Here is a 23,375-nt window from a genome sequence, read left to right as displayed (position 1 = left end):
TGACTTCTTAGCAATTACCTCGTAAAATGTAGGCAACAGATACTGTAGACGTGTGAAGACTGACCCCAAGGTTTGCGTGTATGATACAAATAGGCCTTGACTTACAGCTGTTCATTTAGTGACTGTTTGAAGTCCCAACAGCACTGGAAAAAGTGACTTGTGACCATTTTTCAGACTTATGACCGTCGCAGCCTTCCCACGGTCACGTGATCAAAATTCGGACGCCTGGTAACTGGTTCATATTTATGACGGTCGCAGTGTCCCGGGGTCATGTGATCCCTTTTTGTGACCTTCCGACAAGCAAAGTCAATGGGGGAAGCCAGATTCACTTAACGACCGGGTTACTAAGTTAACAACTGCAGTGATTCCACTTAAAAATCGTGGTAAGAAAGGTTGTAAAACGGGGCAGAGCTCAACTTTAAAAACCGTCTCGCTTAGCAAGAAAAATTTTGGGCTCAGCTGCAGTCGTACGTTGAGGGCTACCTGTATGTTTGTAAGCTCCAGTTCAGGCTTGAGGCTTAATTCACAATTTCAGCCCAAGGATACTTACTCTAAGGACCTCCCTGCAAATGTACGCAATCCAGTCTTCCTTGAGACAATTCCCTTTCGTCTTCTTCACCAAATCGGTGACAGACCCGGCTCCGCAATATTCCATGACCAACTGGGGAATTAAGAAACAAAAATAAAAACAAAATTATGATTGCCAATGAAGAAAGTTTACACTTACACATATTGTCCTTTATTGGCATTTTCTTTTTTCCCAGAGACCCCTTTGGCCATGGGTACAAATCAACTATATCATACACACATACAGAGACAGAGAGACAGAGAAAGAGAGAGAGAGAGACACAGAGAAACAGAGACAGACAGACACAGAGAGATACAGAGAGAGAGGAAGGGAGGAAGGGAGAGGGAGGGAGGGAGAGAGAGAGGGAGGGAGGGAGAAAGAGAAGGAGAGAGGGAGGGAGCGAGGGAGAGAGAGAGAGGGAGGGAAGGAGGAAGAGAGGGAAAGAAAGAGAGGAGCAAGGGAGCGAGGGAGAGACAGACAGAAAGAGAGGGAGGGAGGGAGGGAGGGAAGGAGAGAGAGAGGGAGGGAGAGAGGGAGGGAGAGAGAGAGGGAGAAAAAGAGAGAGAGAGAGGGAGGGAGCGAGGGAGAGAGAGACAGAGAGAGAGAGGGAGGGAGGGAGGGAAGGAGAGAGGGAGGGAGAGAGAGAGGGAGGGAGAAAGAGAGAGAGGGAGGGAGAGTGAGAGGGAGGGAGGGAGAGAGGGAGAGAAAGAGAGAAAGGGAGCGAGCGAGCGAGCGAGGGAAAGAGAGAAAGAGAGACAGAGAGAGAGAGGGAGGGAGGGAGAGAGAGGGAGGGAGAGAGAGAGGGAGGGAGCGAGGGAGAGAGAGACAGAGAGACAGAGAGAGACACACAGAGAGAGAGGGATGGAGGGAGGGTAACCAATCCAAGAACCAATTCGTTTCTAAACAGGAACAGAGAGTATCTAAATTTCCAAAGAAGTGTATAAAGAGAAGAAAAAGAGAAAAAAAGACCTACCCAGAGCTGGTCATCCAGCCCTGCTGGACTCTTCTTGACAAAAGCACCATAATAGGTTGCAATGTTGCGATGGTGAGAATACTTTTTCAGCATATTGATTTCCAGTTTGATTTCTTCCTCCTCATCCTAAAACGAACAAAGATACGGGATATGAAAATATAAGTGCCAGCATCTCGGGACCTTCTCTAGAATTCGCTTGGCTTGAGATCAAGGAAGTTTAAGCCACTTTCTGCTCACCTTCGCCTGCTCTTATCTTGGTGCAACCAAAACGCTGGGCAGATACGAGTCTGGCTTATTAAGGGATATAAAGACCTCTGGCACACGAAGGAGACATCAGCTGTTTGATGTGCACAACTGTTGAGATCCAAATGGACGGTGCCTACATGTGTAAATTATTCCGAAATTGCCTACACATGAATATGCAAAGGACACCCTAGAATACCAAATGTTGGATTAGCCTTCTTTTTCTTTCCAACCCATAGAAATAATGTGCATGTCAAAACTGAGTCTAAATAGCTCATTTATCATCTGGTGTGAATTGTTTTATTACTGAATCGGTGCAAATTGAGCCTCGGGTGTTGCAGAATAGGCAACAGATTGCACTTTAAAAAAATAAAAATAAATTCCACCCTGTTCACTAGGTAGGGTGCGTGGAAAGATACCAAGGCAAAACAATCAGGGCATTGAGTTCTACTAAATACTCTTATTCCAAGCTCAGCGGGAGATTAAAGAGGGATCTGCTGCACTGAACAATAGATCCTCAAAATCCAGGACAGATCGTGCCCTGCCTTGATTTCAGATTCAGACCACACATTCAACGAAGAGCTAGCGAAAACAGGTGCCATTTGGCGAGGTTCTCCATGCTAAAATACAGTCAAGGGATAAAATTAAGAGGCATAATCTGAAGTTGCAGGTGATCTCTTGAGGAGAGACAGAGCAGCTGGAAATAAAATGAAGCGGGCCAGGATGGCCCTGGGAGAGAAGAATGTAGTGTAGCCTAGAACAGGGACATCCAATCTTCAACCACAGGGCTGCCTCTGGTGCATCTACCGGGGTTTTGATAAACTGTCATGAATATATTCTTAGTGGGACAAAATGCAGTCCTTGCTGAGCCATGGAGACAATGATGTTAACCATATTAAATTAATCTCATTTTAATTTCAACGAAAAGGGAACTAAGCTCCTCCTCCTCCTCCTCCTCCTCCTCCTCCTCCTCCTCCTCCTCCTCCTCCTCCTCCTCCTCCTCCTCCCTGCACACTCCACTCCATTCTAGCACTGATGATGTTGTTTAGTTTGGTAATGAAACATGTGCAAGAAAACAAAACAAGCTCAAAGAGCACAAGGACCTCACAGGCCTGCCTTCCTTCCTTCCTTCCTTCCTTCCTTCCTTCCTTCCTTCCTTCCTTCCTTCCTTCCTTCCTTCCTTCCTTCCTTCCTTCCTTCCTTCCAATTCAGCTCCCTGCCAGAAAGTGGCGGGTAGTCTTGATGCACAGGGCACTTATAAACATCTGGAATGTCCAATATTCCAGACTGTATGAAAGTTATAGTTGCAGGAGCCAGTCTGGGTCAGTCACCGGGACCAGAGGTTTAGTGTCTTCTGAGCTTTTGGACACCTGCTGGAGCCCATCCTCAGGGAACTTCTCTCTAGCTGATTGTGTTACATTTGCCCTCCTTCGCGTTATTTCTACTCAATCCCGCACGCTTCATTGGCATCAAGCTGTGGCACCGGACCAGCCTTCTCTGCTCCTATCATCAACCGTTTCCCCTGGGTCCAAAGGAAGCCACAGAGTTTCCACCTTGCCAAGAAGCGCCCTGCCCACTTTGCTCCGTCAGATTTCCACAATCCAGGCGCTGCAGTTGAAAAGTTCTCTCCGCCCCTCCCAGCAAAGCTCTACTGACAAGAGGTCTGCCTGACAGATGGGCTGATTATCCTGCAGTGACCACCATCACATTTTGCTGCCCGAGCAGCTCACGATGAAGCAGCTCAGCAGATCAAAGCTGAAGATGAAAAGGGACCCAAAGCAGCAGCTGAGGAGAAATGGTGCCAGCCTCCTTGGAAGAACACAGCAAACACATTTTAGGAACCTCTGCTTGCTGACAAAGGCAAAAACCTGAAGCTGCTCAGTTTAAGATTCCCCAGTTCTGGATGCTTTCAAAGCAGGATAGCGGTAGTTCAAATCGATTTCCTTTCTTAAAAAAATAAAATGAAATTGGGGAACGGAGACCACAAAAAACAGAAATGGAACCTACAGCTTCTCTGTGTCTCAGCCTTGCAACACTGCCCTAAATTCTAAAGAGGAAAGAGAACCACTGTTCTGAACCAGCCCTCTTCTCGCACCCCTAATCAAAAGAAGAGTCTGGAAAGCGTCCAAGACCAAAAGGCTTCTGCCAAGTTTTAATTACACTGTTACAAGAATACAAGAGCTTGACTACTCAAACGGAAAAGTTGCTTTCAGCAACCAGCCCCTCCCCAAACACTTCTTTTATAGAGAGCTCAGGGCGTGGTCTCCCTGTGCCTCCTCCCGAGGAGTCCCATAGCCTTTCTTTGTTTGTCCCTGCTCGTCTGCCTCCTGCGTCGGGCGTCCTTGAACAGGGCCAGCTGTGGGTCATCATCCTCCGCACTCTCGGGCTCACGCAGCTGAGAAGAGGTCCCCGGCTGAGGACTCTGCAAAGTCTCCAAATCATCATCAGCCGGTTCGTTACCCTCCTCCCCCACATCTGAGTCCTCCGATACATCGGACCCGGCTGTCGGACCCACAGGCTGGCCCTGAGTCACAACAACCAGGCTGGTAAGCACCAGGATGTTAAGAAAACGCAGCAAGGACAGAGGAAGCCAACAGGAAATCTATGACCTATCTCTGGAAAGAGATAATCACCCAGAAATAAGCAGGAAGAAAAGTTTTATTCCGCTGGTTACAAACCAGAGGAAAATATTGGAGCAATTTCAACTGAAAATTCTCCAGCGGCCCCATGTATATTGCTCCTGGTGTACGATATTGTAGATCAGGGGTCTTCAAACTCAGCCCTTTTATGACTCATGGACTTCAACTCCCAGAATTCCTCAGCCAGCATGCCTGTCTGAGGAATTCTGGGAGTTGAAGTCCATGAGTCATAAAAGGGCCGAGTTTGAAGACCCCCTGTATAGTGTAAGATAAACCACCATTGATTATAGACCACTGTTTACTGGGTTTACTCCTGGATTATCTCGCACAATAAGACTGACACCTCATCTCCAGGTGGGTGTTTGGGGGAACCCCATTCTTTATTTTACCCCGGCCAAACCAACTCATGTCTCTGCTCACCTCAGTCACATTCATAACCTTGATCGCTGCAAGCTGCCCTGTTTTCACGTGGCGACCCTGGAAAAGAGAATAAAACAAAGCCAATAAAAGCATCCCAACTGCCTAACGGGAGCGGAGTAAATGGCCTGTATAAGCCAACCCGTCAAATCCATCATTTTGAAATACGTCACTATAAACAGCTGTTTTTAAAGCCGCATCCCGAGCAATTGTAAACAATTTGCACAGCCCCTAACAGGAAATCAATATTCAATGGCTGGGGCAATCAAGCCTAGTGATTTAACATTGGAAGCCACCCAGAGTCACCTCGCTGGCGAGATGGGTGGCAAACAAATTTAATAAATGAAATGAAATAAATAAAACCTGCAGCACGGAGACAGCAGAGCCACCTGCCGCAAAGTGAGCCTTTTCTGTGCAAACCACTGGATTTCCAATCAGCAAAACGTTTTATGAATCTAATCAATTCCACTGCTCTGCCAAGGCTTCTTTCGCCTCTGTGTGTGTTTAGTTTGAGAGTGAAGCCGTTCAGTACTTAATGCTGAGTTACAACCATTCATTTAGCAACTGGAGCACTGTGGCTGGAGTGTCTATGGAGATTCTCCATCCTCCAGGTCCTGATTGTCCCAAAGATGCTTTTTTCAGGAGGCAACTGGACTTTTCTTGTTTTTCTTTTGAAGACGTTTCGCTTCTCATCCAAGAAGCTTCTTCAGCTCTGACTGGATGGTGGGGAATGCAAGGATTTATATTCCTTGCAAATAGCTGGACATCAACTATCTCCAGTCTACAACACAGCAGTTGCAAGAAGCTCCACGCCCATTTTGCACCATTCAGGTGACCCTGAGGACACAGATAAACCTCCAAGTAGCCTCAACAACTCCCTAAAAAGAATGCAAATGACCAGCTCTGCCTGCAACGAGTATAAATCCTTTCATTCCCCACCATCCACTCAGAGTTGAGGAAGTTCAGTTCAATCTGGCAAACAATGGTAGATTACAAAACTGCTGCTCCCCCCCATCAAATAAGATATTTTTCTGAAGGACCTTCAAAGTATTTCCTCTGCAACATTTGCTCCATTAAATTTCCTTTTCAGGTTAGATGGCTTGCTGAATTTCAATTTTGGCCATTCCTCCACTCTCACTAGTCCCCCCTTTTTTTTCTTTTCTTTTGGCTAATCTGCAAGTCAAAATGGAAGCTGTTGGCTGGATCCAACCCAAATCAGCCAAGTCTGCATATTCAAAAAATCCAAACATCTGCCAGGCTTCCTTAATTCTAAAAACTAAATTCTTAATTCTAGGAACTAAGGAAATAACTGCCTCTTAAGCGATCAGATTATGTCGGGCTTTCATTGATGGAGCAATAAATCATGGAGTTTCCAATGCTTTGGCAGCTTAGCTTGACTTTTCATCTTTTTGCCTGGCAGGAGGCTCACAGATGATTTGGCCAAATTACAATCTTTCCTGTAGGTCAGAATTCAGCCATATGGCACAGTAGATTTCCCACTAAAGCAAAGATGCCACATGTTTTCAGAGGTTTAGACTCCTGGCTTCCTTCTTCCAAATTAATGGGTCTTTGGTGGAACACTTGAAGGTTACGATCTGTTTACATAATGGCTATTTCAAGCCACAAAACCCTTGGTTCCCATCTGGATCAGACTCAGTTCTTCCAGATTATGTTGTCCATCAAGTTTAGAATTGCCTATTTTTAACAGACCTTGGAGGTCTTCTAATCTAACTCCCTTCTCAAGCAGGAGACCCTATGCCATTTCAGACAAATGGTTGTCCAATCTCTTCTTAAAAACCTCCAGTGATGAAGCATTCACATCTTCTGGAGGCAAGGAGTTCCACTGGTTAATTGTTCTCACTATCAGGAAATTTCTCCTTAGTTCCAGGTTGCTTCTCTCCTTGGTGAGTTTCCATCCGTTGCTTCTTGTCCTGCCTTCAGGTGCTTTGGAGAATAGCTTGGCTCCCTCTTCTTTGTGGCAGCCCCTCAAATATTGGAAGATTGCTATCATGTCACCCTTAGTCCTTCTACTCATTAAAGTAGGCATGCCCAATTCCTGCAACCATCCTTCATATGTTTTAGCCTCCAGTCTCCTAACCATCTTTGTACTCTGAATGGCAGTGACTCTCTAGAACTGTGGACAGAGAAAAATCTGATGTTGTGCGGATGATGTTACCTACTTTGGTAATGAAACGTTGCAAGAAAGCCACCAAGAACATCAAGGGCTGCCAGAGAAAAGTCTCATATATCTCCTGGTTCGACTTTTTCAATAGCAATCCTGATCAGGTGTTCAATCAATCAATAAAATTAGAGAGCGTGACAGGGAGACAGGATGACAAACTTCACCAAACTTCCTTAAAGTGATTTGGGATTTGCACAGATCTGTCTCAGAATCTCTCACTCACAAGCCCAGATCGATGCTATAAAACACCAACGGTAGCTCAGCCTAAGATTTGCCCTCAATTTATACACAGCTGATGTCACGATTTGAGTTCCTGTATCGGAAACCATTGTTTTCAACTGTTTCCAGGCATTGAAAATTTCTCAGGGCAGCGTGGAGTCCTTCCAGACAACCTGGCACCCTAGTTTAAGTCCCAGATATTGCCGGGAATAAAATATTCTTCTAATTTCCCTGGTCGATGAAATCAAGAACGATCGGATCCCTGGGAATTCTTTGCCCAAGTTAATTTATTGAAAGGTCCTGGTCAGCAGTCGCAAAAAAACTGGGTTGAAAAAAAGAAAAATCATGAGAATTAAAGCTTTACCCATTGGCTACTAATGTAGTTACATTAACACTGATAGGAATAATTCCTGGGAAATTACTTTAATGCAGTGCAGAGGTCTATGGCTAATTCTGGTTAATTAAGAATACCCAGAGGGAAAAATGCAATAGTTTAATATATATACAGACATTAAAAAAAAGCAGATTACATTTCAATAAGTGGTTGAATTTCTCGTAAGGTTTACAAAATTTTACATTGCTGGTGATGACAGCTAATCAGGGAAGATTCATCGTTTCCTCAATTTAATAAGTTCTTCTGCCACAAGGAATGCAAAAGTGGCCCCGAGGGGTTTAATTTCTAACAAAGAAGTGTCCCATTGGATTCCATCGTTCTGTAGAAATCTTCTTAGGGAATAAAACTTCAAAAATGAGCTTTCTGCTTGTGAGAGGGGAAAGGTTTTATCCTCCTGTCTCCCAAGGCAGAGATCCCAAGTGAATTTTGTACGTCTGCCCCAATGTCAGATATTATATCAAAAGTGAATTACATCTCTGATTGCCCTGCTTCTACTTTGTCTTTTGAGATTAATTTATATACTGGGGAGAGAAATCAATCCTGGGGAGGCTTTAAGCCTCTCGTTCCCATAAGCCCCCACCAATAGCTAAATGACTGATATATTAGCAGCTGGGGAGAAAGGGACGTAAGTCTCTAAGGGCCTCGAAGGAACATCTGGTTGAAGTCACCTAGAAGCAAGATATCAAACAAGGAACTTTTTTTTTAGAAGATTCAGAGGTGGACCCTCTTCCGTAAAGCCAGATTTAGAGGTTGGAAATGGCTCTTCCTATAAGTAGAAGAGAGTTTGAACAGAGGGTTGAACTGTGGGGTCCTTGGTGCTCTCTGAACTTGGTAGTTTTCTTGTAGACATTTCATGACCCAACTAGGTAACATCATCGGTGCCAATAGCAAGCAGTATAGGGTCTGCTGCTTGAGCAAGGACTTGGATGAGAAGACCCCTTTACTATAATTCAGCAAGGCTTGGACTATCTGAATTCTTTCACGCCAAATATCGCCCCTTGCAAATTTACAGAGATTTAGGGAGCTGTGGTGGTGCAGTGGTTGGAATGCAGTTGTTGTTGTTGTTAGCTGCGAAGTCGTGTCCGACTCATCACGACCCTATGGACAACGTTCCTCCACGCCTTCCTGTCCTCTACCATCTTCTGGAGTCCATTTAAGCTCACGCCTGCTGCTTCAGTGACTCCATCCAGCCACCTTGTTCTCTGTCGTCCCCTTCTTCTATTGCCCTCAATCTTTCCCAGCATTAGGCTCTTCTCCAGTGAGTCCTTCCTCCTCATTAGGTGGCCAAAGTATTTGAGTTTTAGCTTCAGGATCTGGCCTTCTAAAGAGCAGTGGAATGCAGTATTGAAAGCTAATTCTGCCCACTGCCAGCAGTTCTATCCTGACTGGCTCAAGGTTGACTCAGCCTTCCATCCTTCCGAGGTCGGTAAAATGAGGACCCAGATTGTTGGGGCAAGATGTTGACTTGGTAAACCTATTAGAGATGGCTGGGAAGTGATATCTAAATGCTATTGCTAACTCTGCCCACTGCCAGGAGTTTGATCATAACTGGTTCAAGGTTGACTCAGCCTTTCATCCTTCCCAGGTCAGTAAAATGAGGACCCAGATTGCTGGGATCAATATACTGACTTTGTAAACTGCTTAGAAAAGGCTGTAAAGCACTGTGAAGCGGTATATAAGTCTAAGTGCTATTGCTACCTGTTTATTGTGCAGGCTTCCTGCACACCATCCAACCTCTGTAATGGAACACTTAGCACCGAGTTACAAATCCCAGATCCTAGAGTGGGACAGGAACAGATTAAAAGAAGCTGAAAAGATTGGGATGAAAATGATTTAAGTGGCTAAAGCAGTGGTGGGATTCAAATATGTGAACAACCGGTTCTGTGTGGATGCCGCTTTCGGAAGTCCATTCTGGGTCTGGGCAACACAAAATTAGTTACCAGTTCTGCCAAAGTGGTGTGAACTGGCTGAATCCCACCACTGGGCTAAAGTTTGATATGTTCTTGTTGCCAAATCCCCAAGCTTAAATATAGCAACTGCACACCACCAACACAACCAGGCTGCTAAAAAACTCTCTTCAAGCAACACCTGGCTTACTTCTCAAGAGCAGAAATGGGTCAGCTCTTCCCCACATTCACATAGCTGGGATGTAAACCTCACAATGCTGCCTGCGACAATTCACAATTTTATAAGTCAGTTCAAATCCATTTAGGTGAGACAAGGATCAGCATGGACACAAAACGTCTGGCGAAGCTCAGACAGACATGGAACAAGTGAGCAATGCCGCAAATAAATCAAAGCGGAGGAAGAGACTTGAGTCTAACTTTTCAGGATGCCACGTTATTGTAGGCGAACTACAGGAAGGAGTAATTTCCCCCTTGCCTTCGGTTTTCCTGCATCGCTGCATCTAAAGCTAGGTCAGTAAAGACAAAGCAAGGCTCTCTTTTTTTAAAAAAAATAAATAAAAATCAAATCAAATCAAAGAATCCGTAAGCAGTTGGCAACGCTTATCTAGAGGAAACAGTCAACAGATTGGAAGCTCAGCAGTATAATAGAATTATTATTATTTTTTCTTTTCTTCCAGCCTGTGTTGGTTAACAGCCTATTTCTCTTCAGCACTTCCTGGTAAATACAGTAGTTCATAAATTTAGCATGGTGCTCTTCTCCAGTTCAAGCTTCAAGGTGACTGATAGACTGTTTCCACCATTCCTAATTTAACAAAGCCAGAATTTAACAAAACCAGAAATGATTGGGGGTGGGCGGTTTTGGAAGTTAAAACATAGGAAGAACGATTGCAGAAATTGGGAATGTCTAGTCTAACGAAAAGAAGGACTGGGGAACACGATAGCAGTCTTCCCATATTTGAGGGCTTCTTAATAAAGACGAAAGCATCAATCAATTTTCCAAAGGACCAAAAGGCAAGATGAGAAACAACAGATGGAAACTAAGAAAGGAGAGAAGCAACCTAGAACTAAGGAGGACTTTCCTAAGGGTGAGAGAAATCAACCAACGGAACAATGCCCTCAGAGGTTGTGGATGCTCCATCTCTAGAGACTTTCAAAAAGAGACGGGACAATCATTTATCTGAAATGGTATAGGGTCTCCCCTGCTTGAAGAGCAGGTTGGACTAGAAGACCTCCAAGGTCCCTTCCAACTCTATTATTATTCTACTCCAAGCCATCTGCTCTCGCTGCTAACTCCTTTTCAAGCACGACTTCTAATAATAATAATAATAATAATTAGTTGGAAGGGACCTTGGAGGTCATCTAGTCCAACCCCCTCCTCAGGCAGGAAACCTTATACCATTTCAGGCAAATGGCTGGCCAGTCTCTTCTTAAAAACTTCCAGTGTTGGAGCATTCACCACTTCTGGAGGCAGGTTGTTCCACTGGTTAATTGTCCTCACTGTCAGGAAGTTTCTCCTTAGTTCCAGGTTGCTTCTCTCCTTGGTTAGTTTCCATCTGTTGCTTCTTGTCCTGCTTTCAGGTGCTTTGGAGAATAGCTTGACTTTCTCTTTTGTGTTGTTCGTTCCTCTGCCCAGGAGAAAGGCTGTCTCCTGGAGGTTGGGTTGGATGCTTTGAGGAGAAACCCAGAAACATGAAGATGTTACTTCCCCCTTCCCTCCCCCCTGCCCCCCCCCCCCCCCCCGCTTCAAACCACAAATAGCTTCCAGGCTCAAAGAAGTCCCACCATGCCAGATCCTTTCCCCTGCTTTGGAACCTTCTGTTCAAAGAACTGGGCAAAGCATGAAATGGCCGCAAAGGAGGCCAGCAGGCTTTATGGAAACCACATGCCTGCACAATGCAGCCCTTTCTTAAGTCTGGCACAGAGAGGCCTTATCACTGGGCAGTGTTTTTTTTTTTTAAAAAAATAGGAAAAAAAAGTTCTGGAAACAACTGATTTTTGTATGATTCATCTATTTTTCTCCAGCTCCAAACAGATCTTCAGCCCAGATTGTCTCTTACCAGCATATATATATATATATATATATATATATATATATATATATATATATATATATATATATATATATATATATATATATATATATATATATATATATATATATATATATATGCTGGTTTGGTCTGGTAATTAAGGCACCAGGCTAGAAAGCAGGAGATGAGGAATTCAAGTCCTGCCTTAGTTGGGTGACTTTGAGCCAATCACCAGGAGATGGTGAGTTCTAGTCCCACCTTAGCCATGAAAGTCAGCTGGGTGACTTTAGGCCAATAACTGGGAGAATGTGAGTTCTAGTCCCACCTTAGCCATGAAAGTCAGCTGGGTGACTTTAGGCCAATAACTGGGAGAATGTGAGTTCTAGTCCCACCTTAGCCATGAAAGTCAGGTTTGTGACTTTAGGCCAATAACTGGGAGAATGTGAGTTCTAGTCCCACCTTAGCCATGAAAGTCAGCTGGGTGACTTTAGGCCAATAACTGGGAGAATGTGAGTTCTAGTCTCACCTTAGCCATGAAAGTCAGGTTTGTGACTTTAGGCCAGTCCCCTTCTCTCAGCCCAACCCACCTCACAGGGTTCTTGTTGAAGGGAAAACAGGAAGTTCTGTTGGATATGTTCGGTGCCCTGAGTTATTTGTGAAAAGGTAAAAGATGGGATATACTGCAAACCAGTAAATAAATAAGCTGTGATTTACAAACAAGAGTTTGGGTTCTCCTGCTGTGTTAAGGCAGACAGTCTACCATATACACCTTGTGTCTTTAGGACAACCGGTACACCCAAACAAAGCATCTGGTTTCACACCTGATGGATGAGTGACAGATCAAAGCTCCAAGCTGTATCTCTTGTAAAAAAAAAATCACTTTCAAACATCTGTCATGGATAAAAGCCGATTCCTGCTGTGATATGCACAACGGCTTATTTTGTATCCAAACGGTCCAAAAGTTGCACAATAACCACAAGACATGTCAGCGAGGAAGTGAACGTCAGCAAAAACAGTTGGAATGGATGTTCAGCCATCAATCAACGATGCTTGGAGCTTTATAATCAGATGGAATTAGTTACATGACAGCATCACATCCCCTCAAGACTTGTTGCATTAATCACTGGCCGCATTTGATGCATTGAGGTTTGGCTTAGCAAACTAATATAGGATCACTGCCAAACAATGTCTGTCTTGCTTCTCCCTTTGCACCAGCAGAGGAATCAGCCATCAAGCCCTCACTGCTATTGTGTCTAATGTAAAAATCATGGCTAATGATGTCCAAGCAAACCAGGATACCTTATCCAACCTTAATCCAGGTTTAATCAGGCTTGCACATAATATTAAGTCGTATCCAGTCAATTTATTGAGGCCAAATTCACTGAACTGACTAAGCCAAAATCAAACAGCCATAGTTTTAAAGAATCCAACCACAGCAGCTTATAAACCGAAGTTTATGATTTGGTGAATTGTTATAAATTGTTAGAAAACTCTGGATAAGCAAAGCTTGGTTAGCTAAGTTGTGCAAACAATGAAATCTTCTACTTATCCAAATCAAATCACATTCTAATTTACCTTCATTGTCAAGCTTTACTGGATTTAAAATTAAAAACTGCTCTCCTGGTTTGTTTTGGAAAGCATTACCCATAATTTGTCAGGTGGATATAGCAAGAAATTATGGTTAATCCTGGTTTCCTGGTTTCCTTCAACACTTCCTTGAAGGCCACAGGAAGCTGTGCAAGTCCTTTGTCTTGACTGCCATTGAATCAGTTATCTGTCATACACACAGTCAGAAATTCATAGCAACATCTGAATGTACAAACCTGTTAAGAGAACCGCAATTTCAAAGTTCTGATTTTTTTCCTCTTAGCACACATGGAGATGACCTCACTTTCGTTCTCATGATGAACAATTGCCTTCATCATGGTTCAAAAATTCACACCTATTACAGACCACAGTTAGACTAAAATGTAACTTGCAAAACCCTTTCGAATCATAACTAATCTGTTTGCTGGACCACCACAGTGTAAATTGAAGAAAATTCAAATCATATGTTTATGCCATGGACTGAAGTCATACAACACACGGTTATAATAGAATATCTGAGTTGGAAGGGACCTTGGAAGTCTTCTAATCTAGACCAACACCTTGCTCAAGCATACCTTTGTTTCCAAAAAGTATTATACCCAATTGCCATTAAATATATTAATTTTTTTAGTCATCCATCCTTCAGAAATATCCCATACCTTATAGACTTGTCCATATGTCCCATTTCCAACGACTTGCACCAGTTCAAATATTCCAGCTGGATCCTAGAAAAGAATTAAATTAGAAGAAGTTAATATGCGTCTTAGGAAGATTAGCTTCTTGGCGGAGTTTTACAGACTGCATCCAAACCTTATGTGGTTTGTTTGGCTAAGCATCTTGGGGTTGATGAACCACAGCTGATGGCTATGCACACTCTACAAACTTAACCATAGCCCCTCTCTCTGTGCCTTATGGGTTGTATATTTTCATTTAAAAAAACATTTCGATCTTTAATAAAAATTGTTTTATAGATTTGTGATTTTATTTGACTGTTGTGTACCGCCCAGAATAACTTCTTGTGAAGCAAGAAGTGGAGCAGTGGGCTAATGCCTCCTTAAGTAACACCAGCTGCCTGCAATTAGTGCAGGTTCGAGTCCCACCAGGCTCAAGGTTGACTCAGCCTTCCATCCTTCCGAGGTAGGTAAAATGAGGACCCAGATTGTTGGGGGCAATAAGCTGACTTTGTAATAATGCCGCTTGGGGGGGGGGGCGAAAGCCCTAATAAGCAGGCATATACATAGAATGAAGGCTATTGCTAAGCACATTGGTTTGTGCTTAAAATTGTAAGCCGCCCTGAGTCTTCGGAGAAGGGCGGGATATAAATGGGATTAAATAAATAAAATAAAATAAAATGGGTGACTGTATTAATTTGGTACACAAACTCTTCAACCATCTATAAGGAAGGCAGCACGGGTGAAATGTCATCTTTGTATGATACGAAAGCTGCCTCTTAAATACAGTCTGTGAAATGATGGTTAAATTCCCCCTGGTCCATTAAAAACAATAGGTTTAAGAACTTAACAGCCAAATAGAACCCATCTGCATAGAACCCATTTAAGATTTTAAAGTTTTGAAGTTGGAAACTGCCCAGAGTCTTTCACTACAAGATGAGCAGCAAAGAAATTCCATATGAATTTAAGAGCCGTGGTGGTGCAGTGATCAGAATGCAGTATTGCAGGCTAATTCTGCCCACTGCCAGCAGTTCGATTCTCACCGGCTCATGGTTGACTCGGCCTTCCATCCTTTCAAGGTCAGTAAAATGAGGACCCAGGTTGTTGGGGGCAATATGCCGACTCTATAAACTGGTTAGAAAAGGGTGTAAAGCACTATGAAGCGGTATATAAATCTAAGTACTGTTGCTATGAACAAACAAATAAAGAGTTCTTATCTGAACCAAATTAAGACAAAAGTACATTTCCATGTTTCTTGTGGATAAGAACTTCTGGAATATTGGAATGTTTGTGCAAAGGAGCCACATCTATTCTTGGAGAACATCAACAGAACCCAAAATTAAACTAGAGTCAACCTCACCCGGTGTCAGGCAGTTCTATTTTCTAAAAACAGCTTGGAAAAGAGATGAAAGACGGCATAGCCAAAATCATAGTGCAGTTAAGGTCACACTACCACAGCTAAACTCCACACTCTTCTACAGGCTGGGGCACAAAAACCTAACTTCTGCTTCAGCTAAGGATGCAAATAAGGTTTAAAATAGGTTAATTTACCACCTGTGGCAATTAACTTAATGCAAGGCTGTCTTTAAAAAAATAATAATCCTAAAGTGATTTGAATATGTAAATGCTTGCGTTTCAATAAGAAGTCTGCAATATTCAGGTAGCTGCACGTAAAACTGAAAATTTGTTTAATCTTAAGAGCGAAACAAAAGGAAGTCCAGAATTAATGTTATATATGGGCGACATTCTTATTAGTGTCTGCCTCATAATGTGTTCCACTTCAGAGAGGTGTTAATGGAGCCCACCACAATTTAGTCATAAGGCCAGCAGTGTGTGGCAGTGTGTGGCAGCAGAGGCTTCTGTGCCTCTGTTTATACAATCTTTGGTTGCATAAACAAAGGCATAGAATCAACATCAGGTGAAGTATTAGTAGCGCTTCATAAAACTTCATAAGGCCACACTTGGAATATTGCATCCAGTTTTGGTCACCACATTACAGAAAAGATGCTGAGACTTTGGAAGAAGTGCAAAGAGCAACTAAGATGATTAGAGGCCTGGAGACAAAAATATATGAAGAATGGTTACAGGAATTGACTATGGCCAGTCTACAGAAAAGAAGGACTAGGGGTGACTATTTGAGGGGCTGCCACAAAGAAGAGGGGGACAACCTATTTTCCAAAGCACCAGAAGGTAAGACAAGAAACAACGATGAAGACTAATCACGGAGAGAAGCAACCTGGAATTAAGGAGAAGCTTCCTAACAGCGAGGACAATCAACTGGTGGAACACCTTGCCTTCAGAAGCTGATGAAGCCTCCTTCATCACTGGAGGCTTTTAAGAAAAGACTGGACAGCCACTTGTCTGAAATGGGATAGGGTCTCCTGATTGAGCAGGGGCTGGACTAGAAGACCTCCAAGGTCCCTTCCAGTTCTATTCTGACTGATAGTCAACAGACATGAGATCTAGAGGCTTGTGGCTTAGCCAATCTGAAAATAAGCAAGGAAGTGCAAAGCAAACAGGCTGAACCACTGCAGAAAACAAATGTCCATTTTGCCAAGTCTTAACCTCCATCTGGTTTAAACATCAAGGAAATCCATTATGCTCCTATTTCCTGTGCCAGCAATCCCAGAAGTATGTGAAGGCAGCAAACGCACTTGATGGCCTTCAAGCCACCGCCTGCCTGCTTCGTTTTCACCTTGCTGGCCTCCTCATCCAATGAGTAAAGACCAAACTAGAGGAGAAACCATATGGTGGAGTCCATTAGAGTAATTAACATCTGAGTGATAAATGGTTGAGGTCAAAGTGTTGACACCTGTCAAAGGAAAACTGTTAGCTCTTTTGGCAGAAGAAGCCGATCAAATGGTCCAGGGACACAAACGGTTGGTCAAGGAAAAGCTGCATCTAAAATGGGCCCAGTTTTGGAATAATTAAGAATTTGCCCGATCTGGAAGACTGTAATATATCATGGCCGGGCCACCAAGTGGAACAAGAGTCAATCAAAGTTGAATATCTCAGTCTAAAGGCAGATTGCTGCTATTTTCAACACAACAGCCAGTTTAATTTCACTTGTTAGGTTAATATATATACATACATACATACATACATACATACATACATACATACATACATACATACACACATACACCACACACTCTTAGAAACGGCTTGCAGCTCACTGTCAAGTAAATAAGATACATTCTGCATATAATGACATATAGAGGTTTCTCCCCCCTTCCTCCCCCCCTCCCGTTTATGATCCGCAAAGCCGGAAAGGTTAGGAAACTCTGGACTAGAAGATCAAAATCTGTCATTCTGTAACTTCTGTAACACGGCCTAAAAATCTTGCAAGATTCCTGCCCTCAAATTGTAAGGACAGCCACAGGGAAAAAAATAAATCGGTTAAGTGAATCCTCCTTTGCAGCCGCTTCCAACCATCTTTTCCCACAACTCCCCAAAATAAATAAAAAAATAAAAAAAATTGCACGGCTAAAGACGTCAGATGTGGTTCTTGAAGGATTCTCTTTTTCTTGTTGTAGTATATATGAAAGAACTCCACAGAAGTTTAACCAAAGTTGTGGAGGGTTATTTTTTTTCTGTACCCAGGACACTAGTCCTCTTTAATGTATGTATGTATGTATGTATCCATGTATGTATGTATGTATATAAACAAGTCCGGGGCTGGGATGTGTGTCGATAACCCCACAACTCAGAGGGGAATTGATAAGACCGTTTGTGGACAGGAAGGCCTGGGGAGTGGGGGAGGGGGCAGACTGTGGAGGCACATTTATCGCAAGGGCCTTAGGAGAGCAATTCCACCCCGACTGTGCCAGTCATACCAGCCGCTCCACCGATGCACAAAGGGTGCCTTAACCTCATTTCAAAGTTTTAAAAACTTTGCAGAACTCCTATTTGCTGGTGAAACAAAGACACACAGAAGCTCTCTCTCACAAATCCAAGGATTTCCTGAACCCCACCCTTCCCAACTTTTGGGGGCAGGGATCAGCTGACCTAATAAAGGGAAGAACAAAACTTTGAATGGCCCTAATCCAGAAACTGCTGGGAAGGAACACAGCAAGTAAATTCATTTCTTCAAACAAACATGAGATTTGCACAAAATGACACACACACACACACACACACACACACACACACACACACAGAACAAGCACCCTTCCGCTATCCAAAATATTGGTCAGTGGGATGGAATGACATTTCTGACAAAGCATGCATTCAGGATTATGAATCTGCAAACAAGCTGAAGCTGCAAAAGAGACATCTTTAAAATATGAGTTTCAGACGTGCAAATGGAAAACGAGGTGACTTCATCTCCTAAAGCTTTTAGGAGTTCCAAGTTGTGGAAGAAGGGTGTTAAAATTTTTTTGGGGGGAGGCTGTAACCACTCTTCCATTCTGGGTATTGTCTATCTCAAAGAGACAAGGAAAACCTTTGGATTCCTAGGGCAAGGGCCAGACGTCCAGAGGTTGCCAAACCCATCCAGATGGTTGGCCCAAGTCTGTGTGACTGCCCTCATGACCCAACTCATCTCAACGGTTGATTTAAGCTGGGGCTGGAGCTCTTGTCAAAGAACAGGGTGGCTGGATACCATCCAAGCAGACACCAGCCAGAACATAGAAAAACTCAAAGAAGTAGTGCAAGAGGAGAAGATATGGAGAGACCTGGCCCATAGGATCACCAAGAGTTGGACACAACAGAATACAACGAGATCTTAAGAGCATGGACACAATATGTGGTGGTTGAATGTAATCTTCTCCTTCTCCTCCCCTCCCTCCCTCCCTCCCTCCTCCTCCTCCTCCCGCCCCCATACTTCAGAGACTCATTGAAAGTCCCCACCTATCATGGAATCTCTCAGCCTCAATTCCCTATCTGAACAGTGGAGGACCTTACAAGATTATTGTCAACCTCAACAAGGAAGAGATGCACACAGTGTGTAAACTGCTGTAGATACTCAGGAAAAAACATCCTACAGATAATCACATTTGTAACTGTAACTCATTCGAACTGTGCACCCAATGACTGAAAGGTAGCCCAGCACCTCAGTCTGTCTAACTGGTCCACCAGCAAACGAACAGTTCTAGAGCAGGTGCGATCAAATTCTAGATTCAGGCTCCTGCTTTGTTTAGCCCCTAAATACGGAGAGTGGGACCTACAGCACCACAAATGCAAGCATTTTTAGGGTTCAAAGGGAACGCCCTGCATAACCTCTTCGAGCTCTCTGGCCCAGGCTGAGAATTTTAATTTTAGTTTTAATTTTAATTTTAACTGGGGTTTTACTTATGCAGGGACGAATATAGTTTTTTTAATCTGTTTTTAACTTTTGTTTCTTTGTTTTTAATCACCCTGTAAACCGCCCTGAGTCCTTCGGGAAAGGGCGGTATACAAATGTAACAAAATAAATAAATAAAATAAATAATACAACAAGGAAGCTCTCCATGGGCACATTTGAATGAGTTAACGATGGTCAGCATTTCCCAAACTCTTCTCCAAATCTGGACCGATTTAACATTTTTCAAGATCCCACGAGACAATTGAAACGCTGGGCCGATCAAAGCAAATTTACACGTTCTGTCTCACTTCCTTTCTTTCCTCGGCTAGATAGACTAATCTACTCCACCCAAAATATCTGAGAAACAACATTGTCATCTGCGTTTATGAGTCTCCTTGTGAATCACCAGCGTTGATGTGGCTTCAGGAAAGGCAAAGGCAGTTCCTGCTTTTTTTTTTTTGAACAACAACAATAATATACATTTGTTTTAAGAAAGCGCAATTGCTCTCTCTTCAGCGGATACCGCCTCAAGACTCTGCGCTTCCAGTTATTATCCTGGAAAAGATTTTAAAGATCTGGGATGCTTCAGAAGGCTCTACCAAGGATTCCGAAAGGGACCTGGATAGAAGATCTGCGAAAGAAAAAATCACAGTATATCACAGGTAGTCCCAACTGACAATACTTCGTTTAGTGACCATTCAAAGTGACGACGGCACTGAAAAACGCGATTCAGGACCAGTTTTCACAGATACAACCTTTTGCAAGCATCCCCACGATCACGTGATCAAAATTCAAATGCTTGGCAACTGACATGTACTTAGGACGGTTTCAGCCTCCTGGGGTCACATGATCCCCTTTTGCGACCTTCCGACAAGCAAAGTCAATGGGGGAAGCCAGATTTGCTTAACAACCATTTTACTAACTTTAACAACTGCCGTGATTCACTGAACAACTGAGGCAAGAAAGGTCATAAAATGGGACAAAACTCACTTAACAAAGATCTCACTGAACAACGGGAATTTTGGGCTGAGTTACGGTCATAATTCAAGGTTACCTGTATTCCTTGTGGACTTGTAAAGGTAACCCATCCACAAAGCGGCGATCCGTTGTCTTTAATTCCTGTGCACCAGGCGTTTATTTACTGGAGACCAAACTTACCTTCCATCCTATTGTGAGACTACAGTTTATAGCAGGAATGTACACGATGCAATATGAAGAATAAACATAGTGCTTCATTGTGCATATTCCTGCTGTAAACTACAAAGCACAATAACACAATAAAGCACAAGAACACAATAACTTCCTGACAGTGAGAACAATTAACCAGTGGGTGGAACAACCTGCCTCCAGAAGTTGCGAATGCTCCAACACTGGAAGTTTTTAAGAGGAGACTGGACGGCCATTTGTCTGAAATGGTATAAAGTTTTCCTGCCTGAGCAGATGACCTCCAAGGTCCCTTCTAACTGTTGTTGTTGTTGTTGTTGTTGTTGTTGTTATTCACAATGGTTTTCAGAGGCAAGGCAGCCAGTTCCAGTTGAGTGTTTGGAGGGGGGGAGGAAATGCTACTCTGAAGAGTTTGGTGACTAAAAGCAGTCCCCCTAACTTACAACAATTTGTTTAGTGACCATTCAAAGTCACCACGGCACCGAAAAATGCGATTTAGGACCAGTTTTCAGAGTTACGGCCTTTGCAGCATCCCCACGGTCTTGTGCTCAAAACTGAACTGACTCGTACTTATGACGGTCGCGGCGTCCCAGAGTCACACGATCCCCGTTTGTGACCCTCTGACAAGCAAAGTCAATGGGGAAGCCAGATTAACAACCCGGTTACTAACTTCACAACTGCAGTGATTGGTTTAACCAACTGTGGCTAGAAAGGCCGGAAAACGGGGCCAAACTCACTTAAGAATTGTCAGCAACAGAACATTTGGGCTCAACTGTGGTGGCAAGTTGGGGACTACCTTTAGTGTGTGTATGTGTACACGACTCTCTCTCTCTCTCTCTCTCTCTCTCTCTTACTCTCTCTCTCTCTCTCTCTCTCTCTGACTCTCTCTCTCTCTCTCTCTCTCTCTCTCTCTCTCTCTCTCTCTCTCTCTCTCTCTCTCTCTGGATCTCTCTCTCTGACTCTCTCTCTCTCTGGATCTCTCTCTCTCTCTCTCTCTGGATCTCTCTCTCTCTCTCTCTCTCTCTCTGGATCTCTCGCTCGCTGTGCGCGTCTGGCTGCCCTCCTCCTCAACAATATTAACTGGGTCACTGACAGCTGTGGCGGCCGCGTTCCCACGACCGAGCCCAACCGGCTCCGTTTCAGCCTTGCTGGCAGGGTCCGCGTCTCTGCCCCGAAGCCCCACGACTCAAGCTGGGCGCGCAGAGAAGAAGGCGCAGCGCCGGCGGGCTACACGGGCGGTGGGAACGCAGCCCGGCTTCTCTCCTCCCCCGGGTGGCAGCCACTTACCCGCAGCGCCGCCAGGTCGGTGTTATCCAAGCTCCGGGCAGCGCAGTCGCTGGCCATGGCTTAACGGGCGGCGGGCAGGCGGGCGCCCTCCGGGCTGGGCGAGGCGGCGGCTGCCCGGCGGCTCTAGCCAGCTCAGCCGTCGACCATGGCCGCGGAGCCCCCGCTGGGAGCCAGCGCAGGAAGCAGAGCCCGGAAAACGCCGGGGGAGAAAAAGAAAAGGAAGGAAGGAAGGAAGGAAGGAAGGAAGGAAGGAAGGAAGGAAGGAAGGAAGGAAGGAAGGAAGGAAGGAAGGAAGGAAGGAAGGAAGGAAGGAAGGAAGGAAGGAAGGAAGGAAGGAATCTCTTCTTCTTTCCCCCCCCCCCCCCGCAGTCAGAGGGCGAGGACCCCGCCGCTCCGCCGTCCCGCCGCTCGCAAGGACAACAACTTTCGTGCAGACATTCCTGGAGAAAAGTTTTGCGAGGAAGTGACGTGGAGGGGGGGGAGGGGTGATGCAACAGCTGAGCTGGGTGGGGGGGGGGGCGCAGGGGCCAGCTGCAGGAGGGGGCTCGGCTGCGGGGATGCCCCGGTGGGTCCTCTCTCCGGTAGCCGTTAAGCTGCGTTCACACGACCGCTTTCCCCTGCTTGCGTTGCGCGCTCTCGGGTTCAACGGGCCAAGCCCCATGCAGATCCAACCAGAGTCAAGACACTTTTTTCTTTTCTTTTCTTTTCTTTTCTTTTCTTTTCTTTTCTTTTCTTTTCTTTTCTTTTCTTTTCTTTTCTTTTCTTTTCTTTTCTTTTCTTTTCTTTTCTTTTCTTTTCTTTTTTCTTTTCTTTTTTCTTTTTTCTTTTTTCTTTTTTCTTTTTTCTTTTTCTTTTCTTCCTCTCTCTTTCTTTCCATCTTTTTCTTTCCAGCAAATATCCCTAATACTCTTCCATCCTCCTACTTTCCCCACAACAACAGCCCTGTGAGGTGGACTGGGCTGAGAGAGAGAGAGGGAGGGAGAGGGAGGGGGGAGTGGCCCAACTCACCCCGTTGGCTTTGCTGCCTAAGGCAGGACTAGTACTAGGACCATAATCCCTAGCCAAGAAAGCTGGGGATTCTGAGAGCTGTAGTCCCAGGGTGACTGGATGGCTCCAAATTAAGCAAAGCTGCTTGACACCCCAGGCCAAGATTGGTTTCAGGGAAAAACTTGCAGAACCCGAATATTTGTGCTTCTATCACTGGGTGTCTGTTACTCTTCGCCCAACACGGGCCTGGCTTTAAAGACAGAATGTGAAAATATTTAATTTACTTATTTTTTTTATTGAACCTCTGTCGCCATCCGTCTCCACCCAGTGATTCTGGGTGGCTTAAATTTCTAAAACAGCGAAAACAACTAAAAACAATAAAAGCATCCAGAAAATAAATCCAAGATAAGGTGAGAAGTGAATCCTGAAGCCTCTCCTTTCATGCAGTCCAACTCTCTCTCCCCCCCCACACACACACACCCAAAGTTCTTCAAAGCATTTCTAGGTTGTGACCCCCCACGTTGCCGCGGTGGGGGGAGGGGAGGATTTGTGTGTTTCTCATCAGCTTCCTTCACTGCAGGGAAGAGCATCCTGGCTCAAGCCACAAAAACAACCAGCACCTGCCCACAATCAGGGTGTGTAACGTGGGCTAACCTAGTTTCCAGAAGTGACTCAGAGAGGCAAGTAGGGCCTCAAATTCATCGTGCAAATTATAACTCTAAGGTGTATATATATAGGCCCCATGTTACAGACCCATAGATGCAGCAAGCAGAGTACCCTATTTCATGTAATCGGTTCAGCTGGTAAAAGAGGTTTTAAACTC

The 23,375-nt window shown here is 44.3% G+C and overlaps 1 protein-coding gene across 2 annotated transcripts in view; it reads right to left on the bottom strand.

The window, feature by feature from the left end:
- The window catches only part of NRK (Nik related kinase), a 70,031-nt gene extending 48,178 nt beyond the window's left edge, over positions 1-21,853 (bottom strand). The window contains exons 1-5 of one of the 2 annotated variants that reach the window (XM_083372217.1): positions 21,566-21,853; positions 13,819-13,884; positions 4,844-4,900; positions 1,542-1,667; positions 551-661 (exon numbers count right to left, since the gene is read on the bottom strand). In XM_083372217.1, coding sequence (XP_083228343.1) covers positions 551-661; positions 1,542-1,667; positions 4,844-4,900; positions 13,819-13,884; positions 21,566-21,622 — 417 coding nt within the window. In that variant the 5' untranslated portion in view covers positions 21,623-21,853. Of the gene's footprint in view, positions 1-550; positions 662-1,541; positions 1,668-1,778; positions 1,975-4,843; positions 4,901-13,818; positions 13,885-21,565 lie in introns of those variants that run through there. The other variant, XM_083372218.1, reaches the window with a different exon arrangement.
- Between the last annotated feature and the right edge of the window lie 1,522 nt (positions 21,854-23,375).

This window comes from Vipera ursinii (assembly GCF_947247035.1).
Source record: "Vipera ursinii genome assembly, chromosome: 12".
Taxonomy (NCBI): domain Eukaryota; kingdom Metazoa; phylum Chordata; class Lepidosauria; order Squamata; family Viperidae; genus Vipera; species Vipera ursinii.
The sequence above is the reverse complement of the archived record's forward strand: the minus strand, read 5'-3'. Positions and strand labels throughout refer to the sequence as shown.